The sequence below is a fragment of the Saccharomyces mikatae genome (assembly GCF_947241705.1).
Source record: "Saccharomyces mikatae IFO 1815 strain IFO1815 genome assembly, chromosome: 7".
NCBI lineage: Eukaryota > Fungi > Ascomycota > Saccharomycetes > Saccharomycetales > Saccharomycetaceae > Saccharomyces > Saccharomyces mikatae.
In genome coordinates this window covers 488589-502318 of record NC_079262.1, presented here as the reverse complement: position 1 = coordinate 502318, position 13730 = coordinate 488589, and the positions used below count along the sequence as shown (strand labels likewise).

At 37.6% G+C, this 13730-nt stretch overlaps 6 protein-coding genes across 6 annotated transcripts; 4 read left to right on the top strand and 2 right to left on the bottom strand.

The window, feature by feature from the left end:
* Positions 1-80: 80 nt before the first annotated feature.
* PMA1 (H(+)-exporting P2-type ATPase PMA1) lies at positions 81-2840 on the top strand (the record flags this gene model as incomplete). Its single annotated transcript, XM_056222712.1, has 1 exon — positions 81-2840. One exon carries the CDS (start codon positions 81-83, stop codon positions 2838-2840), a length of 2760 nt encoding a protein of 919 aa, XP_056082375.1.
* Positions 2841-4070: 1230 nt separating this feature from the next.
* On the top strand, positions 4071-6410 carry LEU1 (3-isopropylmalate dehydratase LEU1; the record flags this gene model as incomplete). The annotated part of the gene is made up of 1 exon (XM_056222711.1): positions 4071-6410. One exon carries the CDS (start codon positions 4071-4073, stop codon positions 6408-6410), a length of 2340 nt encoding a protein of 779 aa, XP_056082374.1.
* A 249-nt stretch (positions 6411-6659) lies between these two features.
* Positions 6660-7181, bottom strand: MPO1 (2-hydroxy-palmitic acid dioxygenase MPO1; the record flags this gene model as incomplete). Its single annotated transcript, XM_056222710.1, has 1 exon — positions 6660-7181. One exon carries the CDS (start codon positions 7179-7181, stop codon positions 6660-6662), a length of 522 nt encoding a protein of 173 aa, XP_056082373.1.
* A 303-nt stretch (positions 7182-7484) lies between these two features.
* Positions 7485-8243, top strand: SCL1 (proteasome core particle subunit alpha 1; the record flags this gene model as incomplete). The annotated part of the gene is made up of 1 exon (XM_056222708.1): positions 7485-8243. The coding sequence occupies one exon, from the start codon at positions 7485-7487 to the stop codon at positions 8241-8243; it is 759 nt and encodes a 252-aa protein (XP_056082372.1).
* A 210-nt stretch (positions 8244-8453) lies between these two features.
* Positions 8454-9875, bottom strand: ERG4 (delta(24(24(1)))-sterol reductase; the record flags this gene model as incomplete). Its single annotated transcript, XM_056222707.1, has 1 exon — positions 8454-9875. One exon carries the CDS (start codon positions 9873-9875, stop codon positions 8454-8456), a length of 1422 nt encoding a protein of 473 aa, XP_056082371.1.
* Positions 9876-10450: 575 nt separating this feature from the next.
* On the top strand, positions 10451-13660 carry PDR1 (drug-responsive transcription factor PDR1; the record flags this gene model as incomplete). Its single annotated transcript, XM_056222706.1, has 1 exon — positions 10451-13660. One exon carries the CDS (start codon positions 10451-10453, stop codon positions 13658-13660), a length of 3210 nt encoding a protein of 1069 aa, XP_056082370.1.
* Between the last annotated feature and the right edge of the window lie 70 nt (positions 13661-13730).

Here is a 13730-nt window from a genome sequence, read left to right as displayed (position 1 = left end):
CTATACCCCCAACTAGTTAAAGAAAATCATTAAAAAGAACAAGAAGATAAGAAAGATTTAATTATCAAAACAATTTCATTATGACTGATACATCATCCTCTTCATCATCATCATCATCAGCATCTTCAGTTTCAGCTCATCAGCCAACTCAAGAAAAGCCTGCTAAGACTTTCGATGATGCTGGATCTGAATCATCTGACGATGACGATATCGATGCTTTAATCGAAGAACTACAATCTAATCACGGTCTTGACGATGAAGACAGTGAGGACGATGGTCCAGTTGCCGCCGGTGAAGCTAGACCAGTTCCAGAAGAATACTTACAAACCGACCCATCTTACGGTTTAACTTCCGATGAAGTTGTACACAGAAGAAAGAAGTACGGTTTAAATCAAATGGCTGACGAAAAAGAATCTTTGGTTGTTAAGTTCGTCATGTTCTTTGTCGGTCCAATTCAATTCGTTATGGAAGCTGCTGCTATTTTAGCTGCCGGTTTGTCCGATTGGGTCGATTTCGGTGTTATCTGTGGTTTGTTAATGTTAAACGCTGGTGTTGGTTTCATTCAAGAATTCCAAGCCGGTTCCATTGTCGATGAATTGAAGAAGACTTTGGCCAACACTGCTGTTGTTATCAGAGACGGTCAATTAGTTGAAATTCCAGCTAACGAAGTCGTCCCAGGTGATATTTTGCAATTAGAAGATGGTACTATTATTCCAACTGATGGTCGTATCGTCACTGAAGACTGTTTCTTGCAAATCGATCAATCTGCTATTACTGGTGAATCTTTGGCTGTCGACAAACATTACGGTGACCAAACTTTCTCTTCTTCCACTGTTAAGAGAGGTGAAGGTTTCATGGTTGTTACTGCTACCGGTGACAACACTTTCGTTGGTAGAGCTGCCGCTTTGGTTAACAAAGCTGCTGGTGGTCAAGGTCATTTCACTGAAGTTTTGAACGGTATTGGTATTATCTTATTAGTTTTGGTCGTTGTCACTTTGTTGTTGGTCTGGACTGCTTGTTTCTACAGAACTAACGGTATTGTTAGAATCTTGAGATACACTCTAGGTATTACCATTATTGGTGTTCCAGTTGGTTTGCCAGCTGTCGTTACCACTACTATGGCTGTCGGTGCTGCTTACTTGGCTAAGAAGCAGGCTATTGTTCAAAAATTGTCTGCTATTGAATCCTTGGCTGGTGTCGAAATTTTGTGTTCCGACAAGACCGGTACTTTGACCAAGAACAAGTTGTCTTTGCACGAACCATACACTGTTGAAGGTGTTTCTCCAGATGACTTGATGTTGACTGCTTGTTTGGCTGCTTCTAGAAAGAAGAAGGGTTTGGATGCTATTGATAAGGCTTTCTTGAAATCTTTGAAGCAATATCCAAAGGCTAAAGATGCTTTGACCAAGTACAAGGTTTTGGAATTCCACCCATTTGACCCTGTCTCTAAAAAGGTTACTGCTGTTGTTGAATCCCCAGAAGGTGAAAGAATTGTTTGTGTTAAGGGTGCTCCATTATTCGTCTTAAAGACTGTCGAAGAAGACCACCCAATCCCAGAAGATGTCCATGAAAACTACGAAAACAAGGTTGCTGAATTGGCTTCTAGAGGGTTCCGTGCTTTAGGTGTTGCTAGAAAGAGAGGTGAAGGTCACTGGGAAATCTTGGGTGTTATGCCATGTATGGATCCACCAAGAGACGATACCGCTCAAACTGTTAGTGAAGCTAGACATTTAGGTTTAAGAGTTAAGATGTTAACTGGTGATGCTGTTGGTATCGCTAAGGAAACTTGTAGACAATTAGGTTTGGGTACCAACATTTACAACGCTGAAAGATTAGGTCTAGGTGGCGGTGGTGACATGCCAGGTTCTGAATTAGCTGACTTTGTTGAAAACGCCGATGGTTTCGCTGAAGTTTTCCCACAACATAAATACAGAGTTGTTGAAATCTTGCAAAACAGAGGTTATTTGGTTGCTATGACTGGTGATGGTGTTAACGATGCTCCATCTTTGAAGAAGGCTGATACTGGTATTGCTGTCGAAGGTGCTACTGATGCTGCCAGATCTGCCGCTGATATTGTTTTCTTGGCTCCTGGTCTATCTGCTATTATTGATGCTTTGAAGACTTCCAGACAAATTTTCCACAGAATGTACTCCTACGTTGTCTACCGTATTGCTTTGTCCTTACATTTGGAAATCTTCTTGGGTCTATGGATTGCTATCTTGGATAACTCTTTGAACATTGATTTGATTGTTTTCATTGCTATTTTCGCTGATGTTGCTACCTTGGCTATCGCTTACGATAATGCTCCATACTCTCCAAAGCCAGTTAAGTGGAACCTACCAAGATTATGGGGTATGTCCATTATCTTAGGTATCATTTTGGCTGTCGGTTCATGGATTACTTTGACCACTATGTTCCTACCAAAGGGTGGTATCATCCAAAACTTTGGTGCTTTGAACGGTATTATGTTCTTGCAAATTTCCTTGACTGAGAACTGGTTGATTTTCATCACCAGAGCTGCTGGTCCATTCTGGTCTTCTATTCCATCATGGCAATTAGCTGGTGCCGTCTTCGCCGTCGACATCATTGCTACCATGTTTACCTTATTCGGTTGGTGGTCTGAAAACTGGACTGATATTGTTACTGTTGTCCGTGTCTGGGTCTGGTCCATTGGTATCTTCTGTGTCTTGGGTGGTTTCTACTACGAAATGTCCACTTCTGAAGCTTTCGACAGAGTTATGAACGGTAAGCCAATGAAGGAAAAGAAGTCTACCAGAAGTGTCGAAGACTTCATGGCCGCTATGCAAAGAGTTTCTACTCAACACGAAAAGGAAACCTAATCCTGTTGAAGTAGCATTTAATCACAATTTTTGTCACATCTTAATCAACTTGATTTTTCTGGTTTAATTTTTCTAATTTTAATTTTAATTTTTTTATCAATGGGAACTGATACACTAAAAAGAATTAGGAACCAATAAGAATAAGCTGCTGATTTCCAATTACAATTTACTAGATACTTTCACATCGGAGTTGTCATCTATCATTTTATCCACACACACTTTTAAAATTTTAGATTCAAATGACATCAACTCTTAGCTTCACCACACACACACAACCCGACGCTAATTGTTTCTATCTGATTTGAAAGAATCTGTATTATCTAAATGGTAATTTTTCTTTTTCTTTGTTGGTTACTTCCTATTTTAGAATGAGACGCACACAAGTCATTATTCTAATAGAGCACAATTTACAAAACGCACATTTCAACTTTAATATTTTTTTTAGAAACACTTTATTTAGTCTAATTCTTAATTTTTAATATATATAATGCACACACACTAATTTATTCATTTAATTTTTAACAAAACAAGTTTCCTGGTATCGATGTGTGACTTCTTAATGTCAATTTTGAAGAATAGCAAGTTCCATTTGATATGGCGGAGGTTTTATGTCATGATTTTCTGTCTTCACTTTTATTGGACTATAAAGTTTTTTATTTATGTATGTTCGCTCTCCTTTACCGCAAGTATACTTCACAACATCGAAAGTGACACTTTATGTTGCATAGTAATAAATGCGTCGGATTATTTGGATTCTCTTTTCGGAGTAGCAAAGCCTCAACGTTATGTAAATCATTTGCTGATTTTATGGGTTATTTTCATCGAAATATCTCTATTCTATCAGTATAAACAAAACCGCAAGAAATTTTACAATTTCTTTTTCTCCTCTGTAACTGTAGAGGCCAAAATCGTATCATTGCTCTCGATGACTCAATTTAACCTGACCTTCATAGTTCTACTCTTTTGCATTAAAAACGATGAGTGATTCTTTCGTTACGGAAAACAAAATGCCGGGACCGGTGAAATTTGACCGGTTTTATCCGGGACCGGGAACTTGAGTTGACTTCAGTAAACGTTAAATTACTTATTTAAACAGCAGATCTTACCTCATTCATTACGCTGTTTTCACTAAACTTTTCCCAAAAAGCTTAAGCAACTCACAGAAATTAAGAGCTATTGAAAGTGACAGTCCTTGTCGTTATTGATTTTTTTTATTTGCGGTTATAAATAATGGTTTACACTCCATCCAAGGGTCCAAAGACTCTATATGATAAGGTCTTCGATGCTCATGTCGTCCATCAAGATGAAAATGGCTCCTTTTTATTGTATATCGACAGACACCTAGTCCATGAAGTCACTTCTCCACAAGCTTTTGAAGGTTTAGAAAATGCTGGTAGAAAGGTTAGAAGAGTTGATTGTACTTTAGCTACCGTAGATCATAACATTCCAACTGAATCAAGAAAGAATTTCAAATCGTTAGACACATTTATCAAACAAACTGATTCACGTCTCCAAGTTAAGACCTTGGAAAACAATGTTAAACAATTCGGTGTTCCATATTTTGGTATGAGCGAAGCAAGACAAGGTATCGTCCATACTATTGGCCCTGAAGAAGGTTTCACTTTACCGGGTACTACTGTTGTCTGTGGTGACTCTCATACCTCTACCCACGGTGCCTTTGGTTCTTTGGCTTTTGGTATTGGTACTTCTGAAGTCGAACATGTTCTAGCTACGCAAACGATTATTCAAGCCAAATCTAAAAACATGAGAATTACCGTTAATGGTAAACTATCACCTGGTATTACCTCCAAGGATTTGATTTTGTATATCATTGGTCTGATAGGTACCGCAGGTGGTACAGGATCTGTTATTGAATTTGCTGGTGAAGCTATTGAGGCTCTTTCCATGGAAGCACGTATGTCCATGTGTAACATGGCCATTGAAGCTGGTGCAAGAGCAGGAATGATTAAACCAGATGAAATCACCTTCCAATACACTAAAGGTAGACCTTTAGCTCCAAAGGGCGCTGAATGGGAAAAGGCCGTTTCCTACTGGAAAACTTTGAAAACCGATGAAGGCGCTAAATTTGATCATGAAATTAACATTGAAGCTGTTGATGTGATTCCAACTATTACATGGGGTACCTCTCCTCAAGATGCATTGCCAATTACCGGTTCGGTCCCAGATCCAAGCAATGTTACTGATCCAATTAAGAAGTCAGGAATGGAGAGAGCCTTAGCTTATATGGGTTTGGAACCAAACACACCACTTAAGAGTATTAAAGTAGATAAAGTTTTCATTGGCTCTTGTACTAATGGTCGTATTGAAGATTTAAGAAGCGCAGCAGCTGTAGTTAAAGGTCAAAAACTGGCTAGTAACATCAAATTGGCTATGGTCGTACCAGGTTCCGGTCTGGTAAAAAAACAAGCTGAAGCAGAAGGGTTGCACAAGATTTTCCAAGAGGCTGGTTTTGAATGGAGAGAAGCTGGTTGTTCAATGTGTTTAGGTATGAATCCGGATATTTTGGATGCCTACGAACGCTGTGCTTCTACATCTAATAGAAATTTCGAAGGTCGTCAAGGTGCCTTGTCTCGTACACATTTGATGTCCCCAGCAATGGCTGCTGCTGCTGGTATTTCTGGCCACTTTGTAGATATCAGAGAATTCGAGTACAAGAACCAAGATCAAAGTAATCCAAAACTTGAAGTTACTTCAGAAGATGAAAAAGAGCTTGAAAGTGCTGCTTACGATCACGCCGAACCAGTCCAACCCGAAGATGCCCCACAGGATGTTGCGAACGATGAATTAAAAGACATCCCAGTGAAGTCGACTGATACATCTGCTAAACCTAGCTCTTCCGGTATGAAACCATTTTTGACTTTGGAAGGTATCAGCGCACCATTGGATAAAGCTAATGTTGATACTGATGCTATTATTCCAAAACAATTCTTGAAGACAATAAAGAGAACAGGTTTAAAGAAGGGATTGTTTTATGAATGGCGTTTCCGCAAAGACGATCAAGGTAAGGACCAAGAAACAGACTTCGTATTAAATGTCGAACCCTGGAGAGAGGCTGAAATACTGGTTGTTACTGGTGACAATTTTGGATGTGGTTCCTCAAGAGAACACGCACCATGGGCTTTAAAAGATTTTGGTATAAAGTCCATTATTGCACCTTCTTACGGTGATATTTTTTACAATAACTCTTTCAAGAACGGCTTGTTACCAATTAGACTAGATCAACAAGTTATCATTGATAAGTTGATTCCTATTGCCAATAAGGGTGGCAAGCTTTGCGTTGATTTGCCAAACCAGAGAATTTTGGATTCCAATGGTAATGTGCTCGTTGATCACTTTGAAATAGAACCTTTCAGAAAGCACTGTTTAGTTAACGGTCTAGATGATATTGGTATTACATTGCAAAAGGAAGAATTCATTTCCAGATATGAAGCTTTGAGAAGAGATAAATACTCATTCTTGGAAGGCGGATCAAAGTTATTAAAGTTTGATAACGTTCCAAAAAGAAAGGCTGTCACCACCACTTTTGACACAGTTCATCAAGATTGGTAAGCAATGCAAAGAAAATAAATTTCCATCTGGGAATCAAAACATAAGTTGTTAAGAAGCTTTCATTTTTTAGAATCACCCTACTTATTTATTATTAATACGTACTTTAACGTACTCATCTAATTATTTATTTTGTTAGAATATAACATCGTTCATATACTTCGTAATAGAGCCGCCCTAGTATGTATATAAGTCTCCAAGAATTTCAGGATATATGTGCTTTTATTGTATTATTTCTTTACACTTTTTCCATTATTTTTGTTTACCAAAATTTCTTCGTTTGATTTCAAGATCATGTTCCAGCGTTGCCTTTAACTGAGGCATGAAACCCAATTTAAAGAGAAACTCGAACATTATAAAGTACGGTGCTAGTACCAGGCTCTGAACCACATTGTCAATTAACGCTGGTCTCTTTTTCTCAAAGACACCGTGACCAATAAATTGGAAAATCCAACCAATAACAAATAAACTTACTTCCTGCTTAAACGATAAATGAATCCTATGATCAACCAGCGCAAGATTCAATAAAAGTAAAAGAAGACCCGCTAATAGGCCTGTGGGTAAGTACAGAAGGCAATAAAATAGGAAAAAAAAAACGCTTAAAAGGGCAGTTAGCGAAATACCATGGTAAATGGTAACTCTATGGAGCATACAACAACTACTAAATAGGATCGTGGGAACAAATATTGAGTGAATGAAGACGTTTTTAGGGTTGTTATGGTAAAACTTGTAAAATCCAAGCTGAGACCTTAAATCCAATAAATGACCGCCCATTTTTTATTTTTTGTACAACTATAGCTTGAAAATATCTCAAACACCTGTTGTAGTCATGTTGCATTAATCTTATATAGATATTTACTTTTTTATTTGTTAAGAGTAACCTTTGGCCTCTCATTTCCCCTACCCTATTATGATGATAATTGTTATCCTTAAATGTGATATCACAGCCGACGGTAAACTCTACATCAATTTGCCACCGCATGGTAAACTAAACCATTTTAAGCGACCTATTCATTAGTTCTGATACTAAAAGGTAATAAGGGCAAAGATTAAGAATAAAAGAAACATATTATAATCATGTCTGGTGCTGCTGCCGCATCTGCTGCTGGTTACGACAGACATATTACCATCTTTTCCCCCGAAGGTCGTTTATATCAAGTAGAATATGCCTTCAAAGCCACTAATCAAACTAATATAAACTCACTGGCGGTCAGAGGTAAGAATTGCACTGTAGTGATAAGTCAGAAGAAAGTTCCTGATAAACTGTTAGATCCAACTACCGTTTCGTATATATTTTCTATTTCAAGAACAATTGGCATGGTAGTAAACGGGCCAATACCAGATGCAAGAAATGCAGCCTTAAGGGCCAAGGCTGAGGCTGCTGAATTCCGTTATAAATATGGTTACGATATGCCGTGTGATGTATTGGCTAAGAGAATGGCTAACCTTTCCCAAATCTATACCCAAAGAGCTTACATGAGACCACTGGGGGTTATACTTACTTTTGTTTCCGTAGACGAAGAATTGGGTCCATCCATTTATAAAACTGACCCTGCAGGCTATTATGTTGGTTATAAAGCTACGGCAACAGGGCCAAAACAACAAGAGATTACAACAAACTTAGAAAACCATTTCAAAAAGAGCAAAATTGAACATATTAATGAAGAATCATGGGAAAAGGTTGTAGAGTTTGCTATTACCCATATGATTGATGCCTTAGGTACTGAGTTCTCCAAGAATGATTTGGAAGTCGGTGTCGCCATTAAGGACAACTTTTTTACGTTGAGTGCTGAGAACATCGAAGAAAGGCTAGTAGCAATTGCTGAACAGGATTAATATACTTATCCAACCATAACATAGTGTAAAATTATACACGTAACACAGAGTATATTTACAAAAAAAATAGCTTCATTAGGATCTATTATGTGAAAGAATTAGACTGAATAATAGAAAATCAATTTCTTTAAACTTTTAGTCGTGTAAGTCATGTATACTTTCTATGTACAAACTATAAAAGGAAGGCAGTAAAGTGAATACAGAAAAAGTCTAGAAGATGTAGGGAATGAATACATAAGGACAGTGCTTACAATATTCGTCCCAATCCTTTCCGTACTTTCTCTTGCATTTGGCTTGATCCCTAAAAGCTCTATGAACCAGAACAACAAGGAAGAACGCTGGGAAAAACCATGGGAATACTGAATTGAAACCACAAGACAAGGCCCAAATTAGAGATTGGGTCCAGTCAGCTGTGTAATGAATTTTTCTTGCCCAAGTATACCAACCATCAATTAATAGATACGAGCCATTGGAGGTTACCATGTACTTTGGATTCTTCAATACTTGGTATGGCAAAAATGGGAAAGTCTTTCTAACAGTCTTATCACCGGACATCTGCTTTCTAAAGGAATTTTTCTGGGCATTAGCCGTGTCGAAGAAGTAGTAAGCGCATAATAGGACAACATACAATGAAACATTATATAATGTTGACCAGCGATATTCAGATGGGTCGTGATAGTACAAATATAAAGTACAGTGACAGTAGGTGTATGGTACACCCGCAATGTTCCAAAAGATTAACATAAATCCGAATTTCTCGTAAGCCATGTCCCAAGTTGGAACAATTAGTTCTTCACCTTTGGCACATGCATTGGCGTACAACCAGTGCGCTAGCATGACAACACCCAACTGTGGAGTCACGTAGCCGAAAGTTTCCCATTGCTTTAAACAAGCACCTAAAGTGATAAAATAAAGGGTAAACCATGGTAACCTAACTTCGAAAAACATCTTCAAATCTAGAATTCCCCAACGAGGGTTTAGTGGAGCTCCCATAAAGAAATCGTAAAGATGGTTTCCTGTCATTCTATGATAATCATGAGAAATAAATAACGTCCATAAGTAAAGTATGATGGAGAAAGCGAAACCAGAAATAATGGCACATGTCATGATCTTACCAAAGCGGTCAATGATAACATACAATCTAAAAAGATGGGTAAAGTGCAAAACTAAGATCAAAGTGGTAGAAACATATAAGGTCCACATAGCGTTACAGAAGTAAGGCAACTGTTTGCCCTTCAAATGAGACAAAGGTTGACCTTTGGTCCAGATACCAGGTAATGTGTAGTAGAAAATTATCTGGAACGCCCAAAATGTCAAGAAAATAGTCCAATCGTACTTTTCTGGGACACCGTTTTCCAAGAACAATTGATATAGATGCTTGACGAAGTGCATCCAGGATTCACCTGCCTTGGGTAGGGCAATTTTTCCATGATAAAATTCTGCACAAATCCACATGTAATACATCAATAATGGGAAGCCGATTACCATACCAATAACACCGGCAGTTCCGCCGAACTCATACTCGATTTCATTTGGCTTCAACCATTTACCTTGGGGCAGAAAATTGACCGGTTGCTTAGATATTTTTTTCTCCCCCTCCACCTGGATTTTCTTACTGTTATCGTTACCCATTACGACAGTAATATGTAATCTGTTTAAACTATATATGTCTATATACAAGTATAAGTAAAACTAAATTCTTGCTTTATTGGGATAAGTATGTTTTTGTTTTTTTTCTCGAGGATATATATTTGAACTTTTCCATAGTAACGCCAAACGATAATGTTATAACGGTTATTACGCAATGCGGGAAAAAAGCCAAGGAACGAAAAAGAAAAGTGTCTCGTTTAAAGTTAAACGAGATCATATAGCCCTAATTTGATTATACAGGGTCCAGTAGGGTTTATTTGTGAATCTATATAACACCTAAATAGGGTTTAATTTATTACTTATCACCTAATGAGTGGCAACAAGAGGCGCTAATTATACCTCTTCGAAATTACATTATTTGCTTATTACATGATCAGCCACTCTTTCATTATCGATAATGGTACGATAGCAGGACGATAGCAGGACGATAGCCGCTTTATAGACGTTACCAGGAGTAGGGTTCAACAAAAAAAAGAATAATTTGGGGCTGTATTCGCTAACTGTTCAGATTAGTCATATTAGAGAAAGAATAGTATCAGAAACGAGAAACTACGAAAATGACTTCCAAGAATGGTGTCCATATTGAAGCAGGCCCGGACACAGAATCTTCTGCAGATTCATACAATTTTACTATTGGTCTAAGCGGTAAAGTCCGTAAACCAAGGTCGAAAGTAAGTAAAGCATGCGATAATTGCAGGAAAAGAAAGATAAAGTGCAATGGAAAGTTTCCCTGTGCAAGCTGTGAAATATACTCATGCGAATGTACATTCACGACTAGACAAGGTGGTAATCGAATAAAAAATCTCCAAAAGGCTAATTTGGAAGGCACAATCGTGCAAGGTAAGGAGGAGACTGATTCTAGTTCTACTCCTCTTCCCAAGCCTCAACCATATGCAAGCAGACCATACGCAACGGAACAACCAGCGAAATTTTCCGACAACTTTAACTTGGATGGCCGTAATAGTGCCGATAATAACGGTAGTGATGGGAGGAATGACGACGATGTGAATAGGAATGGGTTTTACGAAGATGATAGCGACTCGCAGGCCACTTTGACGTCTTTACAAAATACTTTGAAAAATTTAAAGGAGATGGCTCATTTAGGTACCCACATAACATCAGCAATCGAGAGCGTTGAGTCTCAGATGAACGACCTGATTAAACGCTGGGAACCCAAAGTAAGGGTAAAAGATTTTGCGACGACCAAATTTTACCCTAATAAATCAATAGAGACTCAGTTAATGAAAAATAAGTACTGTGACGTGGTACATTTAACAAGATATGCTGCTTGGTCCAATAATAAAAAGGACCAAGATACTTCTAGCCAACCTCTGATCGATGAAATCTTCGGTTTATATTCTCCTTTTCAATTTTTGTCGCTTCAAGGTATTGGTAAATGTTTCCAAAATTACAGATCCAAATCTAAATGCGAAATTTTCCCCAGAACTGCTAAAGAAACTATATATATCATGTTAAGGTTTTTCGACGTTTGTTTTCATCATATAAACCAAGGTTGTGTCTCCATCGCTAATCCCTTGGAAAATTACCTACAAAAAATGAATCTCTTACCTTCAACACCTTCTTCCATATCCTCTGCAGGAAGCCCAAATACAGCGCACACAAAGTCGCATGTAGCATTGGTGATAAATCATTTACCTCAGCCCTTTGTGAAGAGAATAACCGGAATAAGTAATGCTGAATTGCTAAGTGAAATGAATAATGATACCAGCATGTTTGGCATTTTATTGAAAATGCTGCACCAGCATAAGAATTCATATCAGAACTTCTTGATGGAAATAACGTCCAACCCCCCTGTGCCTAAGAACACGCATTCAAAGGATGTTTTGGAGGAGCTTATCCATTATTGTCAGGCTGGGGAGGCGCTCATTGCCTTATGCTACAGCTACTATAATTCAACATTATACAATTATGTGGACTTCACATGCGACATAACGCATTTAGAACAACTTCTATACTTTTTGGATTTGCTATTTTGGCTATCGGAGGTATACGGGTTTGAAAAAGTCTTGAATGTAGCTGTTCATTTTGTTTCCAGAGTTGGTTTGTCAAGGTGGGAATTTTATGTGGGTCTTGATGAAACTTTTGCTGAAAGGAGAAGAAATTTATGGTGGAAAGCTTTTTATTTCGAAAAAACTTTGGCATCTAAAATGGGCTATCCTTCGAATATTGATGACTCCAAAATTAATTGTTTATTGCCTAAGGATTTTCGAGATGTTGGGTTTTTGGATAACAGAGATTTTATCGAGAACGTTCACCTGGTTCATAGAAACGAGGCTTTTGACAACATGTCCATATCCAGCTTAAAAGACTATGGGGAATTAGCTGTTTTACAAATTGTCAGCCACTTCTCATCATCTGTTTTATTCAATGAAAAATTCACATCAATTAGAAATACATCAAAACCATCTATAGTTAGAGAAAAACTACTCTTTGAAGTGCTTGAGATTTTTAATGAAACAGAAATGAAATATGACGCTATCAAAAAGCAAACAGGAAAACTCTTTGATATTGCATTTTCCAAAGATACTTCTAAACTCAACGTGTCAAGAGAGGACAAAATCATCGCTTCAAGATTTGTTTTATTCTACGAACACCATTTTTGCAGAATGGTCAATGAATCCGATAATATTGTGGCAAGATTATGTGTTCACCGAAGGCCTTCGATATTAATTGAGAACTTGCAAATATACCTTTATAAAATTTACAAATCATGGACCGATATGAACACGATTTTACTAGATTTTGACAATGATTATTTTGTGTACCGTTCATTTACCCATTATTCTATCAGTTGTATCATTTTAGTAACACAGGCATTCTCAGTAGCAGAATTCATTAACGTCAATGATGTTTTGGATATGATTAAAGTCTTTAAAAGGTTTTTAGACATTAAAATTTTCTCAGAAAACGAAACCAATGAACATGTCTCCAACAGTCAAAGCTTCAAAGACTATACCAGGGCCTTCTCCTTCCTGACGATTGTGACTCGTATCATGCTTTTGGCGTACGGAGAGTCATCCAGTACTAATCTGGATGTTCTCTCTAAATATGTTGAAGAAAACGCCCCAGACTTGAAAGGAATAATTGAACTTGTTCTGGATACAAATTCTTGTGCCTATAGGTTTTTATTAGAACCTGTTCAGAAGTCTGGATTCCATTTGACGGTCTCACAAATGTTGAAGAGAAGACAGTTTCAGGTACCGTCAATGTCCAATGAAGATAAGGAACAAATAAGACATAAAACGCAGGAAAATATAAATGTTGGTAATTCAAGTTCAAAGATTGGCCCTCCAACTTGTTTATTAAATGGTATTGAATCGCCGCGATTGCGATATCATGGTCGGTCAGCACCTTCACCAATGAGAAACCCATCATTACCAGAATTTGCGCAACTGCCTTCATTTAGGTCATTGTCCGTGTCAGATATGATCAATCCCGATTACACACAGTCAACCGGCGTTCAAAATAGTACACAAATTCAAGCTAATAAATTACCCCAATCAATCACTGGTCAACAGCAAATACCAACTCCGATACAAGTACCATTTATGAATAACGACGACATGGGTAACGACGACAACAACAACAATAATAATATTAATAATAATAATAATAACAATAATAATAACAGTAATAATTTTTCTGCCACAAGCTTCAATTTGGGAACACTAGATGAGTTTGTTAATAACGGTGATCTTGAAGATCTGTACAGTATCCTATGGAGTGACGTTTATCCAGACAATTAATTCTACACATGTATACTGATGAAGGTCTCAAATTCTTCTTTTTTTTTTTTTCTTTTTTGTTTTGATATCA